Genomic DNA, 24,790 nt, shown 5'->3' with positions numbered 1-24,790 from the left:
GATGGACAATTTTAGAAAATGTTGTTTATAAATGTGTCTATTTATAATTTCTGTCAAATATACTCAGAACTCAATTGAAATTGTGTTAGTAATTTAAAGCATGAGACCTGGTGAACTAGCTCAGTGACGATTTTCTCTGCTGTATTTAGAACATCTCACTCAAACCCCTTAAACGCACCGAGAAGTCGTAAAATAATCTTACATGTTATTTCCGAGCAGCACTTGAAGGCAACTTCAGCCAAAACCTGTCGATCGTCGGTCCACGTCGGTCACCTGACCCAAACTCCGAGTCACGTGACTGATATTCCATCCTCGCCATTTTGCAATGTGGGAGAGGGAGAGAGGACACTTTTTTATGGCTAACGAATAAAACAAAGCAGTTTTATGTGTTGAGGACAAAGAGCGTCGAGTCGCTTTCCGTGTCAGTGAGTATATTTTCATTGAAATACAGCCAGCCGCTCCTCCGTCACTCATTAACCGAAAAGACCATTAAAATGCCCTTTTTACATACATGTGTGTTACAGCTAGCAGTGTGTGTGTGTGTGTGTGTGTGTGTCTCTGTGTGGGTGGGTGCGCGCGCGCGCGTGTGTGCGTACGTGTGTGTGTATGAGTGTGAATAGCAGGCAACAAGCTGTGAGGCTAACTATGAAGCTAACAGTAGGAACAGGCTCCTGTTGCCTTTTACTCAAACATTTTCTTCATACACAGCAGCCCCAACGTGTCAGCTGACATCAGCCAGTAAAGTGATTATTCGGTGTCTCAGTCTGAGTTACAAGGCTGTGTTCAGCTTCATCCTACACTGGACTGAAAGTGGCTGAAATATTTTTAGATCCTGACATAACAGGTGCTCATCTGAGACTGGCTGAAGCACATGATCGTGTCTACACAGACTACATTCACAGTCGTGCTGATGAAAATGAGTCAAATGTACCACAGAGGGCCACGTTTTTTTTCAACCTTTTTCTGTAATCATAAGTCAATTATTTTTCATTATTTTTGGTAACTCATTGCAAACAGAAGATTTTGAATTTAATAAGTCTTTGTAATTATTAATATAAAAAGCACTTGGCTAGTTTCCAATCAGCTCCAGTCAAGCTGAATGAAAGTTAATGGTTCTTGCTCCAAACATGTATCCCATTGTTTTGATGATGCAGTCTGACAGAAGCAGAAGTGGGAGAAAAGGGGAACATGAATTGTGGTCAGAAAGTGAGAAAGAGGAAAGAGTGGGATTTGCAGAGATGAAAGGAATACAACCACTGTGACCATTTCCCTCCAGCTCAGTTTGTAAACAGATGCACATGGTGCACGTGTTTGCTAGCTTGTGTATTGACCAGCAGTAACAGGGCTTATTATGAATGAGTTAAGCTGTCACAAAATTCACAGTGGTCATTTGGGCCATTTCCCTTTTCTTCTAAAGAGCCAATTTCCTCACTTGACCCCGGGTAAATACTGTGGTCCACAGTGTCAATACTGTCTATTATTCTCTCTCAAATAGTACACATCTTTCTCCTCAACTGGAGAAGAATTGCTTTGCTTTCTAATGTTAATTAAGTACTCATACTGTTATTTAACCGATAGCCTGGCAGGCGCTTCAATCAACACAAACAGACTTGAATTACAAACCAGCTTCTAGAGCTGGGTTATGTGAAAATATCTAATATTATTAGTGCTGCAACAATTTGTGAATTTGTTGATAGGAAATGAATTCACAACTAATGTGATAATCATTTATGTATCAAACATCCACTGACTCCAGCTTCCCAAATATGAACATTGGTTGTTTTTGTCTGTTTTTTTATATCATTTTAAATTGAATAACTTTCAGTTCTGGACTGTTGGTCGGAGAAAACAAGCAACTTGATTGTCACGTCTGTGAGGGAAAAAAAATTAGTAAGCTCATGTCTAAGCAGGTTATTGTTAATTTCACTCAGCTAGAAAAGAAATTTTTATCATAGATACTACTATGCCATGAAAAGAGCTTCTGTCATGTGTGAAAGAGTTTTTTTTTGTGCATATGACATGAATACATTTCAGGAAGAACACTGAGATTTTGTGTTCAAAAAATATCCTTGCATATCAAAATCAGTGTAAACCTTGTGTGTAATATTGCACACTAATGTCTGTGTTTTCTGTTGTCTGCCAGGTCATGGAGGAGATCAGCAATGTAGCTGTACTCATCTCACACTCCTCCGCTGCCTCCTCTTCCTCCTCCACGCCATCAGTACTGGGATCCCACTCGCAGTCTCAAACCCAGCAAGCTGTCGAGGTGGACGCTACCCAGAGCTTTCAGCAGAAACAAGCTGCCGATTCTCTCATCCAGGTCATCGAGAAGCTCAGCAAAATCGTGGAGAAGCGGCCGCAGCGCCGCTGCACCTTGGCGGGACAGAAAAGAGTTCTCCAACAGGCTTCCTCTGCAGGGGGAGGATGTGAGGAGGGGACGAGAGGGAGCAGAGGAGGCTCCCCTTTTAAAAAACTTAGGAGGAACTTTAAGGAGGAGGAGAACACGGAGGGAGTGAGATTGGATGTCAGCACACCTGACGCTGTCCTTTCTCCCCTTGTGTCAGGTGACAGTAACAATAACAACATCACCTCTACGGTAACAGAGGTAACCAGCAATGCCAACAGCAGTGACCACAAGCGGACAGTGACGTGCTATCAGTGCAGCCTGTGCCCTTATCTCTCCCCAACTCTGCCCCTGCTGAAAGAACACCTGAAGCAACACAATGAACAACACAGTGACCTCATCCTCATGTGCTCCGAGTGTCGATTTACCTCCAGAGACCAAGGGCAGTTGGAGGCTCATGTCAGGTTGCACTTTGACAACGGGGGCAACCTGAGGAGGGACTCTTCTCCATCAGATACCCACAGTGAGGAGAAAGAAGAGGTTTTGAGGAAGCAGGATGGGGACTGGGCTGGGAGCGGAGGCCATGTGGGAACAGACATCACAAGCTCATTAGGCGGCTCTAAGGAGCTGCCACAGAAGAAGAAATGGTATAGCTATGAGGAGTATGGATTGTACCGCTGCCTAATCTGCAGCTATGTGTGCAGCCAGCAGCGAATGCTCAAGACCCATGCCTGGAAGCACGCCGGCCTGGTCGACTGCTCCTATCCTATCTTCGAGGATGACGACGGGGCTCCCACAAGGAGAGAGGCCCCGGCTTCCAACACAGCGGCAACCAGAGAGGAAATAGTCGTTCTTTCTCCAGTTGTCCAGGATAAAAGTCTTCAAAAGCTCCCTACTGCCTTCAAACTCCAGCTATGCGTGCCGATGGCTGTTGAGAACAAAAGGGATGTTTTAAATCAAGTTTCTAATCAGAGTGAAAGTCCAAAAGCAGCAGAGGAAGAGGAAGAAAGTGTATACCCCATCAAAGACCTGACCCCCGAGGAGCCCATGGTGGAGGTGCAGGTGACGACAGAGGCGGAGACCGAGGTTGAGATTCATAGTCATCATGATAACACATCTGTCACAGACAGCTTGCTGTCATCAGCTCAGAAGATCATCAACAGCGGTCCAAACAGCGCCGGCCACATCAACGTGATTGTAGAGCGCCTGCCGTCAGCTGAGGATTCAGTCATAGCGACTAACCCACTTCTTCTCAGCCCGGACGTGGACGGAGACAAGAGCTTACTGGATACTGAGGAGGAGGAGCAGGATAATGTGGGAGCTGCACATCACAACAAAGTAGAGGATGAGGTGGTCCTAGGCAGCAGTACTGACGGCCTGGATATTAAACCCTCCGTCGTTATCAGTAATGATTCCCCTCGGGATGAAAACATTCCTCCAGCCGGTCGCAAGAGGACCCATTCTGAATCTCTCCGCCTTCACTCTTTGGCTGCTGAGGCCTTGGTAGCTATGCCTATGAGGACCCCCGAGCTCCCCACCTCCAGCACCAAGGTAAGTCTCAAGACCATTACCTCCCCCACGCAGAGTCCAAACACAGGCCAGAAACTGGTAGAGGTGACTACAGCTGGACAAAAGGCTTCAGAAGTCGAGACAACAGCAGCCCTGTTGGACTTGGAGCTTCATAGCGAGAGCAGAGAGGGAGGTTTGGGGTCCCTGGGTCTGGGGGAGGGAGATGAGGAGGGTCCTGCAGCTAAAGCTGGCATCAGCATGTCTCTGCTCACCGTCATTGAAAGACTCAGAGAGCGCTCTGACCAAAATGCCTCAGACGAGGACATCTTAAAAGAGCTTCAGGATAACGCTCAGTTCCAAAACGGAGCCGTGGCCGGTGTGGTCGCAGCGGACGGAGCTGGGAGCTACATGTGTAGCATTACAGGAATGGACGGGTTGGTTGCTTCCCCAGATGGCGGTTTAGTGGACTACATCCCTGGCAGTGAAAGGCCATACCGATGCCGCCTGTGTCGCTACAGCAGTGGCAACAAGGGCTACATTAAACAGCACCTACGGGTGCACAGACAGAGGCAGCCGTATCAGTGTCCCATCTGTGAGCACATCGCCTCGGACAGTAAGGACCTGGAGAGCCACATGATCCACCACTGCAAGACAAGGATGTACCAGTGCAAACAGTGTCCAGACACCTTCCACTACAAGGTGAGGAGACCCCCACCCTCACATGGAGCATTTGATACCCCCTTTTTATAGGAATTAGATTATAAAAGATGTATTTTATAATTCTGAATCACTTAAGAAAGCTGGGATGTAGGTTAATCTGTAGTAGACTCACAGGTCTTTGTCAGGTGGACTGGACAGAGTACAGGCATCGCCCAGCCACATACTGTACAGGAACATTGTTTAGATGTTCTCCAGCAAATAGCAAATGGCAGTCCACCACTTTGTTTTCTCAGGCTCAGTCTTACTAATTTTCATTTTTACTCATGTACTCATTTTTAAAAAGAAACATTTTCCAGAAATAAAAATTGGAATGTAAAGATTAAATCAGTGTTACGCTAGCTAGTTTACTAGGTATACCTGGATCAGTGATTCCCAACCAGAGGTTCTTGTACTGCTGGGGGTTTGCAGAAAGCCCAGCTAATTACCTTTTATTAGCTGTACAAAAATGTACAGCTGCCCATCAACTGAAGTCAGTTATAACACATTAACACAACATGTTGCAATTGAGTGTGCATGAAAACTTAGTAAGTGGTGGTAGTCAGTAAAGGATAATTGGTGGAAGTAGATCATAGTTAAAAGTAATAAATAAAATGTTGATATAGTTAGCTAAAAGTATTTCGCTGAAAGTTGAGAATCAGTGGTTGAAATAGTTGTAAAAAGGTAATGAGTAACTCATAGAGTTAGCTAAAAGTAATGAAACTGTTGCAATAGTTAACTAAGAATAATGGATAAATAGTTAACTAAAATAGCTAAAAGTAAAACAGTTGAAATCATTAGCTAAGAGTAATAGATTATTGGTTGTATATTGTTTATATGAAAATATACTGTAATAACATCCACTTTTAGGTGATTAATAGTGCTAAATATCATCCTGTTTGTAATCTATTCATAAGCACATATTTGAGGGGTGTTGATGAAGGGGCACTTGAGCTTATCTGATTGGGCTGTTCGGGTATGGCAGACAAAAAAAGTTGGAAAGCACTGACCAAGATAAAACTTATGCAGCATAATTCAACAGCCCTGTCATAAATCCTACCTTCATGAAGGTTACAATGGTCAGTTTTTCTTTAATCTGTTTAAAAGAGATGTTGATTTATTTTACGGTTATTTTGGAGGCTGTAGTTTGTGCTGCTGTTATACTGTATTGTTTATACTGAGAGGTATTTGTAATATATTGTCCATCTCATATAAATTATGGATAGACTAAACATTAGAAACTCCTCGGTATAACAGCATTACAATTTTAATGCATCATGTTGGGCTTTTGGAAACTATATATTATATAATATGTATATTGCCATTTCTCACTATTTTCTGACATTTTATTGTCAAAACAATTAATCAAGAAAATCAGCAGCAGATTAATTGATTATAATAATTATCATTAGTTGCAGTGTATTGCATGTGATAACGGATTTTTGTGAAGACACAATATCTAGAATTTTTCTAAATACCTGTGCAGAGAAAAAATATTGTAAGATTTCTTTGTTGTTGCTTTGTGGTAAGACTATGCAGGCAGTGGCTTTTACGTAGGTGTGACAATCAGTAGTCCCCCCACCCTCACCCAAATCATAAAGCATGTGTCTACATGTGGAGACAGTATGTGTCTGTGTTAAATTGTTCCTCATCTCTAATGTAATATTTACTATGATTATGTCTCTCCTGCCTCCACATCTGCTTCGTCTCTTAGCAACCAAAGCAGTAAAGTTGAGTTAAAGACTAAAGAGATAACTGGAATGTACCTGTGTGAAGTGATAGACCTTGTCAGTGAAAGATGAAAGTTGGAAGAGACTATTGCAGAGCTGCAGTAAGTTTGCCTGGGTTTGATGATAAAGGCCAAGGAGAAAACTATTGATTCCACTGCTATCATGGGACTCCAGTGCCGATCTGCAGCCGAGATTATTAAGTTCATCCTATTATCCAACAGATTTGGAGTTAGGCGAAGAAAGTTTCTAATTGTGTAGGGTGAAGGCTGGCCCGCTGCTATGATATATGCTCTAGAGGTTGTATTAGTGTGTCAGAAGGCCTTTTAAACCTACACAGTGCATCACTGGGGCTCCCTGCCTGTCAATCAACACTTTGACACAGTCCCAGTGTTTAGTGAACTGCCCCTCAAAGACAGACTCGGACATACAGAACTGCATTTGTCATAGAATATTTAAGAATAAGACAATAAGTCTCTGTTTTCTTTAGCTTTATATGTGCCATACTTTTTTTAAAGTAGTTTTTTATTTCCACAAGGCCTGAAATTGAACAATTATGCATCCAGGTTATTTATCCATTTTGCCTTGTCTAAAACAAATAGCCTCTCTTACCTGCATTTAGGTAGTTGATTTAACAAAATTAAAGTGGAAAAAAGTCTGATTTGACTGGTTTTGGTTCTGCTAGCAAGTCCGTAGTTGGTAAAAAGTACATTTGAAAAAGCGTTTTGAATATCAGCTGCATGTATTTTCATTTCTATGGCTTGAAATCTCTGTTTTTATTTGCTTATTTGTTTTTTTCCCTACTCAGAGTCAGCTGAGAACTCATGAAAGGGAGCACCACAGCTTCAGCGGTGACATGGCAGCCCTCACACCAGTTAATGAAACTGTGGCCACGGTGGAGGAAGCTGAACGGGTAACAGATGAAGGTAAAAAGTGTTTTAATGGCCTCATTATGTTTGAGGATGGTAAGATTGTTACAGAAAGTTTAAATGACTTGCTGACATTCTCCTCCCTCATCAGAGCTTTGCTTCCATGCTGCAGTATCTACAGGACAACTTCTGTTACGATTTTTGTCTGTTACGCTTTCCGAAAGTTGTACACTACTTCATTTCTCCCTCTGATACAGAATGCGGCATGCAGAAGATGTTCAAGTGCGATGTGTGCGACTACACCAGCTCTACGTATGTCGGGGTGAGGAACCACCGGCGGATTCACAACTCTGACAAGCCTTATCGGTGAGTTGTTCAAAAGCCTGTAACAATGCAACACTGTCACCTTAACTGCAAGTTCTCATGTCACTCACTGACCAATCCTGAGTAAATGAAGTGTTCACGGGTCCTGAACAAAGTCTTGATATTAAATCATGTCTGACATTAGACGTGACACGTCAGTTAAATACAAGAGGTGCAACAGAGGAGTTTGGTATGAAAGACACTAAACAATCCTGTTGATTCCTTATCAAATGTATTTAGCAGTACACTTTTTACTATTTTTAGTACAAGTTATACAAACTCAGACTCAGTTCTTAACCAGTCCCAGTGTTTTGCTGGATCCAAAGTGGAACTAAATATCAGAAATCAACCCTGAACTGGAGTCCATGCACAGTTGTTAATTATCAAATGCTGGCTAGTAAATAAAAAAATATATATTATCGAGTAGCAATATAAAAAGTACATGAAAATGATAATTTATCAAATGTATATGCTTAATAAATTGAGTTAATATGTATGTAAAAACTCTACATGTGCTAGTAGTGTTCGTAGTCAATGAAAATTTCTGCACAATGTCCCTGCCTTTTCTTATGCTAGTTCCCATATGAGTGCCTTCTCTCTAAATAGTGCATGAACTGTACGTGTTATTTTAGAGAGATCCATTAGGTGGCAGTACATGTCCAGGAATGGTCAGACCAGTGCAGAGATCTCACTGTGTAGGCACAGACACATCCTCTCACACAGCACTCTCACAGTCTCTCCCCCACACTCTCTATTAGCACCTTGGCCTTTGTGTTAATACATAGCTGCCACGAGGTGCGAACACATACAGGTGTTTACACCAGCTTTCTTCATGATACACAGTTGCTTGCGCTCTAAGGTCAAATGTCCATACAAAAATACACACAGGATTTCTTTGTGCTGTGGAAAAGGTCAAGTGGCATCTAATTGCTGTTTCTAAATGCTGTTTCCAGCCAGAACGGTCAAAGTGAAGTTATGAAATATTTGATGATTGGATATAAATATTCCAAGGAGTATATCTGAATAGGTGAGGATTCAAACTTAACTTGAATGTGGGTAGTGCATTTAGGCAGCGGGGGTTTTGGCACCGCACCAGCCTGCAGCCAGAAAGTGGATCTAGAGTCATCTTTTGGAGAAACGCATCCCGACGTCACACTGCGGTGACCAATCACAGCTGGCGATCAGACCAATCAGAGCCATAAAACCCTGCGATGGGGGAGTATAAAGACATTACTAGGAGGAGGGGAGGACGTTTCTCTTCATTTGATGACATTAAAAGTAAAGTTAGACTTTGCTGTCAGCTTCCTGACTCATTATAATAAAGACGAGAGAGAGCGAGCGAGCAGCTGTGGCCGAGCGAGCTAGGGAGTGAATGAAGAGAGGGAGCGGTGGTAGCGAGAAAGCCGGTGAATTAGATCAATAAAATGTTATTTTCTGATTGTTTCGCAGCAGTTACATTCTAGAGCGCAAACACCCCCACACTCCTTCACACAACGCCGCAGGGCCTGATTTGGTCTGAATACAGCCTCAGGACAATGGCACATTCTCTGCTCTTTTTTGGCTCTGTACTCCAGCACATTGGAAATAAAATGAAGCAAAGACTATGAGGAAGGTTAAAGTGCTGACTTTTGGCTTTAAGTGGATAACGACAAGGCCACAGTTCTGCATTGCTCTGCACCCAGTCTGGATGTAAACGCCATCAAATTAAAGCTGAACGTCATCACTTTACCCTTTTAATCATTGTTACATTTCACATTTAATGTGCTGGGGTGCAGAGACAACACAACAAAAAATCTGTCATTGTCCATATACTTCATTCACACTCACCGCACTGTATTTACAAGTAGTAAAAACATCGGTTCACATGTACAGTCTCTCTAGTCTGTCGTTTCACCAAAAATGTGCCTTGCGTCTGGCTTTCTGCTGTATTTCATGTTAACACTAAGTATGCTATCTATGTGCAATGTGTCTCCACGCACAATTACATGATAATGAACACATTAGCTGCTGTTTGACTCTGTGTACCTGCAGCTATGAGAAGTATGTGGGTGTATGCTAATTATGAGAGTAAAAGGCTCCATTAGGCTCCATGTGGCAATGTTTTTCATAATACTTATAGTGTTGAACTTGGAGCCATAATGAACTATGAGCTATGGTTATGGTTATAACTTGGGGAAAAGGGAGTTAAATGTATGCAAAATGATTGATATAAAGATGAAAATATATGTAAATATATATATATATATATATATATATATATATATATATATATATATATATATATATATATATATATATATTAGGTATGGCTAAATATGAATGTTGAATGATTCCTGTGTGCTTATGCCTTGCTCTGCCCTTGGGTCAGCTCTGCTGCTGCATGAATGTTGTTTATTTAATTAAGGGATTAAAGACACCTGGGGAAGACGACACCTGGTGAGACAGGGGAGCGGAACAGTTGTTTGACCGCAAAATACAGAAAGGATACCGCTGAATTACTGATTAAGTTTTGTTATTTTTGAAAGTCAGTTGAAGAATATCTTCATTAAAATCTTTTATTAATAAAATACCATTGTTGACTTTGGATCCACAGCGGCTTATTGTTTGGTTTGCATGTTGTCAACCCTGCTCAAACAGTGGCTTACTGAATGTGGGAATTGTTGGAAGCCACTAAATCAAGACGAAAAACTCAGCCAGGACTAAGAAGAAACACACACACACCGTTTGCATTGGAAAAGAGGGACACACCACAGCTGACAGATTGGGCCGGTCTTGAGTAAATGAATGAATCCGCATACTACGCTATTAATGGAATGTCGGGATGTTTGATGAACATGAACTTGCAAACAGGAATTATAACGGTGGTTTGAAAAATGGAAAATGGAATGTAAATATCTGGCGATCTGAGCCAGGCTGTGGAAATGAAAGGAGGTTGACAGTGTTTAAGGATATTGTTGACTGTGCTGTATGAAACACATTAAAGGAGCGGAGCACAAAAATATCTGCAACGCAAAGCCTAAAAACAAACGGTCATAATAAAGATTATAAACATGACTGACAACCCTGAGAGCTCTGCTGAGGCAGAAGTAGTCACACAAAGCAAAAATGAATGAAATAAAAGCTTTGCGGGTGGATAGTGGAAATGCTGATCATGTCACTGATGGTTGGGAAGCATTTAATCAAGCTGTCAATGATTTCAATAATGTTCATCAGTCTGTGCAAGTGCTCTTATCAGAGGAGGATCACGTGGACTGGTATGAGCCAAGAATACTTAATTTCAAATACTTTGTGAAAGAGGTTGAAGTATGGAACAGAAACAACAGAACAAATTGCACAGTCAAGGATTGACCCTCAGGACAGCATTTCTAATGTGTCATGAATATCAAAAGGATCAAAGGCCTCCTCCGCAGTCTCCTCAACATGTTAAAAAAAAAAAAGCAGCTGCTGAAAATGCTGCCCTACTAACCTGAGCTGCTGCATTAAAGGACAAACAAGCATTGCAACTTCAAGAAGCAAAACTAAAGACAAAAGTACAACAAATGGAGCTGGACACAGAAATTGCAACACCGGCTGCTGAAATAAAAGTTCTTCAAAGCCTTGAAATGGATGATAAAACTCAAGAAGATGGAATGAATGCTTATTTGGAAGCCAGTAAATGAGAGAACATTGAGTTTTTGGATTCTGAAGTCTCACTTGTGGAATTTATGCAAATGGATCTGGTGCCCAGAACACCACTTCAGAAAACTGTTTGGAACATGGACTTTCAGAAAACTGTTCTGGATCAACACGGCTCTCGGCAACCAATAAAACAGTCTAAACCTTCCAGAATGCACAGTATGGATAATTCAGTCCACAGCCGTGATACTCATGATAACCTCAGCACTGTTATACAAAGACACAGAGACATGCAGCAAAAACTAGCCTTATTACTGGCTAGGGAGATTGCAGTGTTTGATGGTGATCTGCTGACATATCAATCTTTTATGCAGGCATTTGAACACCTAATTGAGGATAAAACCAGCAGCAGTCAGGACAGGCTCTACTTTCTTGAGCATTGTACCTCCAGCCAGCCCAAAAACCTTGCCCACAGCTGTCCCCACATGGATGCACACAGAGGTTACGCAGAAGCCAAATGGCTATTAAAGGAGCACTTTGGGAACAAAATCAAAGTAACCAGCGCTTATTTGGAAAAGGCATTTAACAAGACAGCCATTAAAGCTTACGATGGAAAAGCATTTCATGATTATGCAGCGTACTGAAGAGGATGCCGTACTGTTATGCAGGATTTACAGTATATGGATGAAGTTGATATTCCCCCCAATTTAAAGTCAATTACATCCAAATGTCCTTACAAGCTGCAGGAAAAATGGCTAATGGCTAATGGCAGCCTATGACATTTTACAAAAAACTATCAGGAGAGCTAGATTTCAGTACCTTGTGGAATTCATAGAAAAGCAAGCCAAAATACTCCTGGAGCCATTGTTTGGGGATATACAAGACCATCACCTCTTCATCAAAAGGATGGCCATAAAGAACCAAACAGTAAATCTTACAACACCAAAGAGTAAAGGCAGCACATTCACCACTAAAGTGGCATTAGCAAATGACATTGAAAGCAGCACTGCACTTTTAAATACAGCACAGAATTGCACATTCAAACAACAACCACAAGGTAGCGGCTCTGCTTCTTCATACAGTTTCTGTTAAGGCAATCATGAACTAACTGATTGCCCACAGTTTAAAACCCATCCACACAAAAAAGGTTGATTTTCTGAAAATGAATGGTCATTGTTTTGAATGTTTAATAAAGGGTCATCTGAGGCTGACATTTCAAAAGTGTCAAGGAGTCACGCAACCATACTACACATAGATGGAAACCACAAACCAGGCACTTCAACACAAGCCTAGCCCCACTGAAATGAAAGAAACTTCAGTCAGCAGTGCACTTGTTTCAGCATGTGGAGCGACTGGGGCCGGTAAGGATTGTGCACAAGCGATAATACCAGTCCGAGTCAATTTTTATAAAGGAAATAAGTTCATCTTGAGTTATGCATTCCTTGATCCCGGCAGCTCAGTGTCATTTTGCACGGAGAATCTAATGAAGCAGCTGAATCCTAAAGCACGCGAAACAACAGTTCTCCTACAAACAATGGATCAGGAAAGACCTGTAAAGAATTATGAACTCACAGGATTGGAGATAGGCAACTTAGAGGGCACCACATACAGTGACCTACCAACAGTCTATACACAATGTAAGATTCCTGTCTCAAAAGAAAACATACCTACCCAAAAGGATCTGGAAAGATGACCTTATCCAAGTGGTATACAGCTGAGCGATTGATGCCAACATTGAACTTCTGACAGGAAGTGATGTCCCTAAGGCAATGGACCAGATGCAGTCAAGACATTGTTTGGACAGGCGGTTAATGGTCCACTCTATTCTTGTACTGCTGTGGAATCTGGAGCCGTGGTGGTGATGGTCAATCGGATATCAGTTGTTAATCTGATCCGCTCAAACAGCAGCTTACCGAATTTGGGAACTGTTGGAAGCCACTATATATAGTCATGATAGTCACTGAAGGGATGACACCATAATAGTAGAACACGAAGGCAAACCACAGACAAATGCTCATATTTAGCCATTTCTTCCTCATTTATTAACAGGAAGCTGAGTCATGATTAATACGGTATGTCCATTATTATTGGTGAATGTTACAGGCAATGAAACTCACCACTTCTACAATCTAAAAATAAAACATTCCCAGCTCAAGGTCCATGCTAAAAAATTATAGTAAGAAGACTTATTTAAAAAAACTAGAGTAAGCGTACTAACCATACTAATTCTAGCAACAGACTTTACTTTGGTAAATCTCATGGCAACTTTTCCACACTTTTCAGGTGAAAATCTGAATACAGACATTTTTGTGGAATAAATGGATTCAGATAGATTTGCGTAACATCCCCACTAAACACAGTGCTTCCACATTGTGCTGTTGCCCTCTTTAAATCTTTGAATCTCCGCTATAAACAGCACCTATAATCTGTAAGTTCACTTCAGTTTCCTGCAGGCAAGGCCACTTTATTCTCTAGATACCACAGCACAGTGAATACACATGAATGTTCTTGTTATGATACACAAGCAAGGGAACATGGTTGGAATATGAAGAACCCATGTATAGCAGAAGAGTTCCAGTAACAGTAAAATAACTAACTTGACCCGGAGACTGGACAATGTGCTTACAAATGTTATTATAAAAATGTAGGAAAAAAATATCGTTAGCATTCATATTTAGACATAGCTCACATTTCTGTGCTATATTTGCATGAGTAACACTTAATCCTACTTAGTCTAAATAAAATCCAGCAATGTGCTGTAAGACTGTTTGTTCTAAATAGCCTAAATACTACTTGTCTTCAGTTAGTCAGATCTGTCTTCTTGATATTCTGGCCACAGTAAACCTCACATAATAAAGTGCAGCTCTCTTTGTTTTGTCTGTCACTGTATCTCCATGCAGTAGGATTGTGGGTTAAGTGTAGCCTCTGTCTGCAGTCTTTGTACAGTGTTGCCTCTAAGCGACTAAAGAGTCAGTTTCATCTTTCAACCGCAACATCCAAAGTGCAACAAAGTCGAAAATGTAATTTATTCTATTTCTTAAAGTGGCTTTTTCCTCAGTGTTTTTGCTATAAATCCCTTATGTCCCTCCAGGCTACAAGTGAAAAGAAGCAACACATTGACCTCAAAAGGCAGCGTGTTAAACTCTCTCCATGTCTTCTGTTGAAGAAAATCACCCAAGTCCTTGTTCAGAGTTTGCTGTGGTGGTTTATTAGTATTCCAGAATACAGTGAGCTTACTGACACAGAGCGGGTCTGAGGCAGTAGACTGAGCCAGGGCAGAGGGACAGTTATACAGTGGGCTGAGGAGCGATGATCAGACCGTTGGCAAATACAGTTGTGATTAATGGGTAAAGGCATTGTGATCAGGTCAGAAGGAAGGAAGGTAGGAAGCATTTGCACTCAGACCTTACACTGACACAGACAAGATCAAGGGTCAGCTAAGCAGGGGATAGGAAGGGGCTCCCAGACTTAATCATTTAGGGGGGTAAGGGTATTATACGGATCAAAAGGTAAGGGAAGGGGAGGCACTACATTCAAACAGTCGGTTGTCAATAATGAAATCAAGGGGGCCAAAACAGGAGGGGGTACTGCATTCAGACGGATAGCACTCAACAACAGCAACAGGATATAACAGATTCTTAATCACCTCTCATCTCTTGTGTCTCCTCTCTCCTTTCACCAGGTGTTGCAGCTGTGATTTCGCCACCACCAACATGAACAGTTTAAAGAGCCATATGAGGAGGCACCCGCAGGAGCACCAGGCTGTGCAGCTGCTGGAGCAGTACAGGTGAGTAATGTGCATCCTCACTACAGAGAAGGGTGATAAGAATGGCTAAATGAACCTGCCATTGTCTGAGTCCATGTGGGCTTGAGCCTGTGTGTGTGTGACCACACAAGTGAATCCTCACGAGTTGAGAAATGAGTTTGCAAGGTTCCTGATTGGTGGATAAAGAAAGTGAATGGGAGTGAATATTCTGTCCTCTTTAAAATGTCAAATATCATCAACCTTGAGTGACACACTGATTGTTGATTTGCATTTGACTGAATGCTTGAGCTCAGATCTGTAGTGGTAAAATAAAGAAAGAGTAAATATGAACTTACCACAGCCCGAAGGGGGCCGTGATGATGGAAAAATTGATATATCAGACTCTATCTCTAAAATCAATTTGGAATCAAAGACAATCTGTTTGATCTTTATTATAGATCAATGTTTGGAATATAACAGAGTAACAGAACTAACTGATATGGAATTACTTTGTATAACTTAAAGCCAAATAACAGACATAAGAAAATAATTTGACTTCTGGATGAACCGATTAGAACTGAATTCAGCATAAAATTACACTAAGGCACTTGTCTAATCCAAGTAATACAAACCATGCACCGCAATACCCCAGCGTGCATGTCAGTGTCATCATGAATATAAAGTGATGTGGTCTGTCACAGCCAATGTGCTCCAGGTGTAAATATCAGGAAAATGAAATATCTGACTCTTTTATCATTAGTCTTTTTCATTTCTCCAACTGTTCTGACATGACAACAGTTAATAAGGAATGACTTTACCTGCTCAAGGGAGGTGTTAAGTTTAAGTCATATCTAAATCGGTTGCAGGCTGCAGACTTTTATGCATAATGCCGGTGGAGTGCCTCTTCAGTTATCACTGTCATAACGGGGTTTTGTAAGGACTGTGGATTGGTAGCAAAAGATTTAATCCATAATTCAGAAACATTTTATTATATACTATACTTTGTCTTTTTTTTATGCCTGTGCTATTGGTTTGAAATTGTAACCACTGACAGTTGGACTGGCTTCTGGTACCAAAGAGGCCTAGGTGATGGAATTAGTACTTTTATGCCAGTTGACTTTCTTTTCTTCATTGGGGTGATTGGATGTGCTTTTATTTTTGCTCATTTAAATTTCTGACTATTGAAGCATTCAAGGTATTAGGCAGGAATAAACAGGCCCATTGTTGTGAATTTCCAAGCATGCTCTGACGCCGATTCGAGTCATCATCGAACCACCTGTCGACTCCATAAGTGTTTGTTTTTCTGGTGGTGTCCAGAAGCAGCTGGCCCGTTCAGACGAAACAAGCTAATGACAACGATGCAAAAGTAGCATTCTTTTTTCTTTTTTTTAGGAGATAAAGAACACAGTCAAGTGGGCAAAAGTCACATAATTTGTTTTTCAATGTGGTCGAGTTCAATCTCTGCTCAGCTCCTGAGTCTGTTGTTAGTGCCCATTTGGAAAACATTGTAATAGCCTCACACATCAGCCTATTGGATCACTTGTTTTTCCTCTCTTCAACCTGTTCTCATGAGATCTTGTCCATGATCTTGAAGTAATGTTGTGGTAAACACCGCAACATTACTTGAGTTCTTTATCCTGAATGTAAATGTGACTGCCCAGTTTTTCAACTGATTCTTGCTACTTTTAAGGATTTGAACCTTTCATAAAGAAAAGATCTATAATTCTTTTAATTTTTGACAAATGCTGTCTCCAGCCTGTTGTAAATCCTTTTTCCTCTTTCTCCACTCCTTGTCTCTGACTCTCAAGCTCAGTCTCCCCTGCGGAGTCTTGAGCTGGGATGATTCCTCTTGATAGAAAGTAGGAGCTGGATTAGTTGAACCTCAGCGCGCATATTAAATCAACTTAGACTTGATCCGCTCTCACTGTATTGCTCATCTTGCTTCCCTTCCTTTTTCTTCAGGTGCTCTCTGTGCGGGTACGTGTGCAGTCATCCCCCTTCACTCAAATCCCACATGTGGAAGCACGCCGGAGACCAGAACTACAACTACGAGCAAGTTAACAAAGCCATTAACGAGGCCATCTCCCAGAGCAGCCGGTAAACACATGAACAGTGGCATCTGTACTTCTGGTTTCTTTCTGCTTTTTCCGTATTTACAAATAGATACATTGGAACTGGAGCTAAATAGAATAAAAACACCCTAAATGTAAGTAGCATCATAATTACTACCGCTGCTAGAAGACGTAAACGTAACTATAGGTCATTTTTGCCGGCCTGAATTTTCGACCTATACTGATGTTTTTCTTGTGAGGACGGCTAGAATATCTGCACACTGAAAATAAAGCTCCTATGTGAAACAGTGAACAAAGCAGGTCATCCAAATACCACAAACAGCGCATAAAAAATTACATGATCGCCTAACCACATGCATCTTTGTCCAAAATCCATTGAAATAAAACATAATACATTATATTTTATTGTTTAACTTGGAGAGTGTGGCTCCTGAAAGTGAAGCGATCAGCTAGAGAGAGAGGACACATCACTCTGTTGAAGTTGTAGGAACTGGAAAAACAGTTCTTTTGCGAATGTAGAGTAGTGTTACAGATTGGAGGTTCTTCACTCCCTCACAAATGATATTTGGCTGAGTACAAACACCAACTTGCAGACAGCACACAAACCTGATAACAGCTACGTTTAATTTTGGCAAGTTATGAAGTTACTTAACGTTAATTAGCAACAGCTGATAGGATCTGCCACCAGCAACGTTTGACATTTTAACCGGAGGAAGTGACAGTCACTGTCAGCTAAAAATGAGAAACTACTACCTGAATGTTTTGTACTCACCTCTTTGCTGTTAAGGAAGAGAGAGGAGTGATAACAGATGTGTCAGAGTTCAAGGAATCCGTGTATTTCTACCGGCTTTAGTTTAGCTGATACGTCTTTTTTTTTTTTTTAAATTGCTGTCTTCAGCTTTCTTACAAATATGCGCTGCATCATAGGGGCAATGAGTTGCGGCTCTTTTAGTTCACTCAGAAAAAAGGGAGCAGTCAAAGGCAAAAAGGTGAGAGAATTTAATATGCTCAGTATGTGCATGAAAACAGGCACTAAATGGCATGAAGAATACAGAAAAAGCCTGGATCAGCAGCTACTCTGGATTGCAGAGCGTTCCTCAGACAGCATACACTCTTTAAGTTCACTAACATGCTTTCAGTGCTTGCAGCATTAAATATGTCATGTCGTAGGGTAAATTAGTAAAGTAACTACAATATAAATAAGTCAAACACCATAAATAATACATAAGCCATTGTACTTTTTAAATGTATGGGAAAACATTTTAAAAAAACATTACTCAAAGAGTTATTTTCCATCTAAATGATTTCATCTCACTTCCTCTCCCATCATGTCTTTTCCTCAGTGCTCCTCAGAAGTTGTCAGCGGTTCTGGAGTCAGTGGCAGAGCGTCGCGCAGTGACCCAGCCCTCACAAGACAAAGCCAAGAGCCCAGCGGAACCGCTGCCAACACCCACATCAACCACAGCAGCTAGCCTGGCTGCGGACAGCTCAACAGGCCTCCCCGCACCCACTACAGACCCTTCACAGTGGTCAGGTGAATCTCCAAGCCCCCAGGGGAAGGACCCTGCACAGCTCCAGTCCCAGGGCCAGACACGCACAGGCCAGGCCCCCGGCATGGAGTATTGCGTGCTTCTGTTCTGCTGCTGTATCTGCGGCTTCGAGTCCACCAGTAAAGAGCGACTGATGGAGCACATGAAGGAGCACGAGGGGGACATCATCAGCATCATCCTCAACAAGGAGCAGCAGCAGCAGCAGCAGCAACCAGAGCCACAAGCAGGCCTGCAGACAGCAGAGTGAGAGCCGCCTTTCCCTCTGAAACTGCGCTCTTACAACCATCTGCTGCCCACAAAAGTCTTTCATGATGTTTCTTTACCTCAAGGTGGTTGTGATGGATATCATGGTGTTACCATTTCACATCTACTGTACCATAGTGGTAAGGCTTTATAGTCATTTCTCAGAATGTTTTCTGGCTAGGTCAGTTGTGGTGTCAAAAGGGTAACAACTGTGAGGCTGTGATAACTACTGTCCAACCCAAACACCTTGAACCTTGAAAATTAATGAGATGTCTTTTACTAAAAGGAATGTTAAAAAAAAAACAGAGCAAAATTGTTAGCGGTTAATGTCTGTCTCATAATTTGACATTAAAGAGACACAAAATGTGTCTGTTAGGGAAGTGATTTTGATTCCGAGGGACACTTTCGAGCTCTAATCCAAGTTAGATATTTCACTATACAGGGACAAGTTCATACCTCACGAAACCACACAATCCCTCATCAGAAACGGAGAAAAATTCACATATTTTCCAGTATAATTCATTATATTGACCACAAGGCAGCTCTTTTATTGCTACTGTAATATTTAATGTATTTAATCTGACACCGTTGAGGCTCTAGCCAAGTAAAGGAGGTACATGTGCAAACTCACCAATGCCTAAAAAGGCATGTATCACAGCTTGAATATGATTTAATATTTATCAGTTTATTTGTATGCATGTAAGTTTCCGTTCAGCCAGTTTAAAGAGGCAATCGATTATTATTATTTGCTATTTTTGTTTGTTCGTATGAGTGTCATTTTTTTACTCGTTGGATCATATGTAAGTAGCACCTTTAGCAGAGAAGGAAGGTATTAGTTCTTGAAGGTTGACCAGAGAAAGTAGAGATCGGTCTGCAATGATTGTAGTCTACCGGCGACAGAGGTGTTGGTTAAGGGTGGAGGTGCAGGGCATGTTGACGAAAGGAATGATAAATGATAAAAAAAAAAAGGGAAGTTGGCATAGGTAATCAGTTCTGGGGTTATTTTAATTGAAAGGTGCCTCGATATTTGAAAGCAGGAATATGATGTACAGAATCAGACACACCTGTTTTCACTTGTGATTGTGGTGCTAGGCTCACTTTAAGAGTATCGTTGTCCTGAAGAGTTATAGTCCGTTTTTATAGCCCATGCAATTTATGTTGTATATAATAACATTTTTATATAACCTTTTTTGTCAGTGTTTTTAAAATACAAAGTTTCTAGTGTCAAACACAACTTGAAATGACTGCTAACAAACATGCCTGAAATAAGGAGACATGGATGTGAAAATAAAGTTTGTAAGGCGACACGTTCTTGAGGTTTCTTGTGATTGACAGGAAGCAGGAGTGTAACACAATTACTGCATTTCTCATATGGAAACACTCAACTCAGCAAAATGTAATAAGGATAGAGCAGAAACTTCGATCAGTGAAGGCTTCATGTTTACAGTGATGGATTGCTTCATGAATTGCAGCAAGTGGCTTTTTCTGAACGGAGGAAAATTGAGCTCTGATTTCTCAAATGATGCTGAGCATGTGCAGAAAATGGAAGAATGCCAGGACCACTGGCACAGATCTAACTATCTAGTCACTTGGATGCATGTAAGAACCATTGACTGTATATAAATATGGACGACGTGTAACCACTTCCTATCGCTATGCAAAAGTGAAGCCAAAAGGTTTGACTTGAGGTTTGAGAGCGGCTGTCTCAGCTGTCAATCATGACGCCACACCCCCTTTTTATATCATCAAATAACTAATTAAAATCAAACTTATCAGAAAATGAGCATTTGGACAAACATCAGTATGATGAGAACTACCTAAAATGACAGAAACCATCTTTGGGAAAAATTTATTTGACGTGTACTTTAATATTTTAGTTTGGCTCATGTCCCATCCGCCAACATGGAGGGGGCAGGATTTATGACCTATACTGCAGCCAGCCACCAGGGGGCAATCAAGATGTTTTGACCTCACTTTTGGGGAGCTGTCATGACGTTCATCTTTTATGCAGTCAATGGTTAGAACCCAGAGTTGTTCAGTAAATGTAAGAACAAATCTTTAAACTCAGCTGACTATACACAATCAGCATTGTCACCGACTGAATCAGTAGCTTTTAGCTGCGGGGCTCCCCTCATGACCAATAACTCAATAATAAACAGTGCTGGAATAGTTCTAGGTTTGTTAGTTCTGAACTGAACGTAACATTTAAAACCAACAACAGCAACAACTTACTACAGTCAGAATCAGTGCAGAATGTCATGATGGTATGAATGGTGACGTATTCACTTACTGATGTACGTACTGAAGTGCATTTGAGCGGTGATTCGATCGCTTGGCTTAGAAAAGTGAACAAACTACACAGTCAGTGACGAGAGATTTACATCAGCAAAGAATTTCCACTTTTATCATGAGCAACCAAAATGTGTCACACTTTAAAGTTCCAAGGAATATGCTTATTTACTTCCCTGCCAAGAGTTAGATGATAAGATTGATACCACTCTCATAAATACCATGCTAAAGCTAGCAGCTGGTTAGCTTAACTTAACATAAAGACGGGCTTAGCACATAACCTCCCATAAAACACAGCTTGCCCTTTACACTCTCTGTGCAGCTTAAACAAACAAGATATGTGTCAATCACTGAGCTTTAGAGGTGCTCATGGAGGGATTTTGTTTCCTAGGCTAGCTGTCTTTTGGCTAAGCTAACTGGCCTCTGGCTGTAGTTTTCATGTTGAACGGACCAGATATAAAAGTGGCATTGATTGTCTAACTCTCAGCAAGAACGCAAAGATGCATATTTCTCAAAATGTTGAACTATTTCTTTAATTCATTTTTAAAAAAATCTGTGCCATTCATTAGGTCGCAAATTTAAAAACCATTGCTGACGCTTTAATGTTAATTACCAGAGAGCCTTACTGGAGAACATTCCTGTTTCTGCTACAATCTCACCCAAAAACCATCAAGATCGCATCCAAAAAAAAAAATTAAAACTTCCAGAAAATTCAACATACATTGAAGAAAAGGAAAAATACATTCAAACTTAAAACACTCAGTGTCAAGGTCCCACACCATCCAGTGTGTCATGCTGAACACACTGTGTCATGTGAATTCATCAGTATGCCATCCGTTACTTACATCCACACAGGGAGAGGCTGAGGAAATTAAGATAAAATGAAATATCCATAATTCATGCCCCCCACCCCCCCACCCCTGCCTTACATAACAGCTTGAAATTGTTTCTGCATGCGTGTGTGTGTGTGTGTGTGTGTGTGTGTAGCGTAGTGGATAAAACAAAATTAAATCTCTATCTCAAAGACCTGTTACCTGGCCTGGATTTCTCATTATCATTGCAAATAATTATTGTCTGGCTTTTAATTTACAATTCTACGTGCCAGAATTAAGGAGGACGTTGACAGGTCTGAATGGGAAAAAAAATAATAAAATAAAAGTGGGACTTGAGTGTCCTTCCTGTCTGATTAATTTGGCATGCATTCAAATGAGCAGTGAGAGCTAAAGACTGGACCAGACACACGCTGCCTGTCCGTTTTCTATCATATGCAGATATTGTATTACTCTGACAGCTTGTAATTATTCAACCCCAAAAATGAGCTTTAAAGGATGATTCTGGTTTATTACTACTTGGACTCAGATGATCAGACATGTTGTGAGCAAACTGTTCATCCAGCTTGACCTGGTTCTTCAACAGAAACCAGCAATTGTATCATTGGCTGAGTGTTGACTATGTGATTGCAATTAAGATATGGGTATGTGGGTAAGCCTCCCAGCATGCACTGGGGCTAACAGACTCATGGACAATAAGTCTCATTTTATCTGTGTTCCAGTATTGTTACTGGTCTTACAGTGTTCAACATTGTAGTCCTTTTATTTTTACTAGTGAGTGCAGTTAGACTGTAAGTGATGATTAGTGAGGCTCTCTCAAACATAAGCATATACAGTTGTTTGCAGTAATTAGTTCTTAATTGGAAATTCCTGCTCGTCACAATAGAAATATTCTAGCAATGAAATGCTGCCAAAATCAAATAGATTTGATTGTACTGCAAATTTTCAGCCAAGTATTACAATCAAAGTGTATACAGTTAGTATTTATTATGCAAGTGCATATCATAAAGTGATCATCTGACAACAACAACTTTAGTTCTCATTTAAAATCATACTGAAATCAACATTTTTCATGATACCCTTTCTAAGACAAGGAGACATTTGTATCTGAAAAAAAGATCATAAGTGAGGCTCATCATGATTCAGCTAATTGTGAATGTCTGCACTTCAGTTTCCTGCTTGAAGATTTGGATTTAAGGACTTGATGCTCTGTCAGCAGCTCCAGATCATTTTTGAGATGGCTTTGAAAAACTGAAAAATCCAGGCTCTTTGTCAAATCATCAACAATCAAATCAAGCTGACTCAATTATGCACTGACAAAGGACTGGGATCAGGTTAGCTAACTTATTTGGAACTGAAAACAAAGATGAATATTAAAATGATTACTCAAAGTGTCAGTTATAAACATCAGCTTACAGACTGACTTCCTGGTTCAGTTTAATGTGTGCACACCACTATTTACTTTACTTGTGCAATGATGATTCTTAAAGTTACTTAAGTTGCTCTCACTTTCAGTTTGACCTCCAAAAAAAGTGGTTTATATACTCTACTGTTTGCTTGTTTACAACCTGTCTGATTGCCTGACTCATTGTGTTGATGCAGCTCCCAGATCTCTGCATTTAGTGTACACAATATTACCATAACCAACAAATTATCCTTCAAATCTAAATTATACACCTAACTGACTGTACAGTGTTTGTAAGTAATACCATAAGAACTTGACAAGTTGAGATACCAGGTGTTCATATGTTCAGTGTGGTTTGAAGAGGTCAAACCATGTAACAAATAGTCCTGTGGCACCAGTGGCCTCCTATTCTGTCATTATAAAATGGATGACTATATTAAATGTATAATATAACACTATTATCATAAATATTTGTATTAGGATTGGAATGCATTAGCTTAACAGCTAACAGAAGAAGAGAAAAATCAATTCCTAATCAAGTCATGTTGGAATTAGGATAAAAGTGTGCTCTAACAGCTGGGAAGTACATCTTGAGTCATTCCCCTGGTGGTAAATGCATGTAGGTCAAGTGGGATTTTGCAGGCTGCTTCATATCCCATTTGCTGCCACAAATTGCAAAAGTGTGTCAACACAGCCGGCAGACACCGCAAGTATGACAGCAAGAGTTTGGCAAAGAGAACACAAGTTCAGATATTCCCTTTACCTTTCCCTTAGTCAGTTTTAATTTACACCACAACTATGGAACCATAAATCTGTGCCATATTAGGTTATTTGAAAGCAGTAACTTGTGACAGTCATAGTGAAATTAGTCATAGTTTATTGTGCCTTTTGGTTCAAAGTGTCATTTGTTTTCTTCAATCTAGAATTTTAACTTTTCTGCCAAAACTGAAGTCAAATAAAACTAAAAAAAATCTTGTTTTTTGTGACAATACTGGGTTCTGCGTTTAACACCTAATGTTTTCTGTATAGGAAAATCCTCATTTTTATTTCATTCAACGGTTTTAGGGAAACAGAACCAACAACAAACCAAGTATGTGAAACCGCCCTTTCATATTCTGAAAGACATCTTACCCAGTATGAGCTCAATCACTTGGTACTGTATTTTAAGTATGTACATATTGTAGAGGAATACTGTAGAACCATGAAACTGACTTTTTAAAAGATAAAATCTATTTTTTAACGCTCTTGTACAAATAAAAAAAAACAACAAAAAAAAAACAAATTAAGACAAAAAAAGCCAGTTTTAGATAGTTTTGGGTCTGTTCTTATTCACTCACAGTCTTTTCAAGGGAACTGACGGATTTAAGCTAAACGCAGTAAAATAAGCTGCGAGCATTTAAACCAAAGGAGGTGGAGAGGATGTAACTTGTCTGTCCTGATCCGTGTATTTTTTGCTCATATTCAGTTTTGTAATTGAGGTTCAACGTGGAGTTGTCTCGGACAGCAGTGTGACGCTTGCTTTATGTTTATTTA

The 24,790-nt window shown here is 40.6% G+C and overlaps 1 protein-coding gene across 1 annotated transcript; it reads left to right on the top strand.

Annotated features, from left to right (window-relative positions):
* The first annotated feature begins 286 nt into the window (after positions 1 to 286).
* znf507 (zinc finger protein 507) lies at positions 287 to 24,543 on the top strand. The gene is made up of 7 exons (XM_067596430.1): positions 287 to 425; positions 2,144 to 4,552; positions 7,085 to 7,202; positions 7,403 to 7,511; positions 14,806 to 14,910; positions 16,831 to 16,965; positions 18,284 to 24,543. The coding sequence occupies exons 2-7, from the start codon at positions 2,147 to 2,149 to the stop codon at positions 18,735 to 18,737; spliced, it is 3,327 nt and encodes a 1,108-aa protein (XP_067452531.1). The 5' UTR covers positions 287 to 425; positions 2,144 to 2,146; the 3' UTR covers positions 18,738 to 24,543.
* Positions 24,544 to 24,790: the final 247 nt, after the last annotated feature.

This window comes from Thunnus thynnus, chromosome 1, assembly GCF_963924715.1.
Source record: "Thunnus thynnus chromosome 1, fThuThy2.1, whole genome shotgun sequence".
NCBI lineage: Eukaryota > Metazoa > Chordata > Actinopteri > Scombriformes > Scombridae > Thunnus > Thunnus thynnus.
This window is presented reverse-complemented; position numbering and strand designations above follow the sequence as displayed.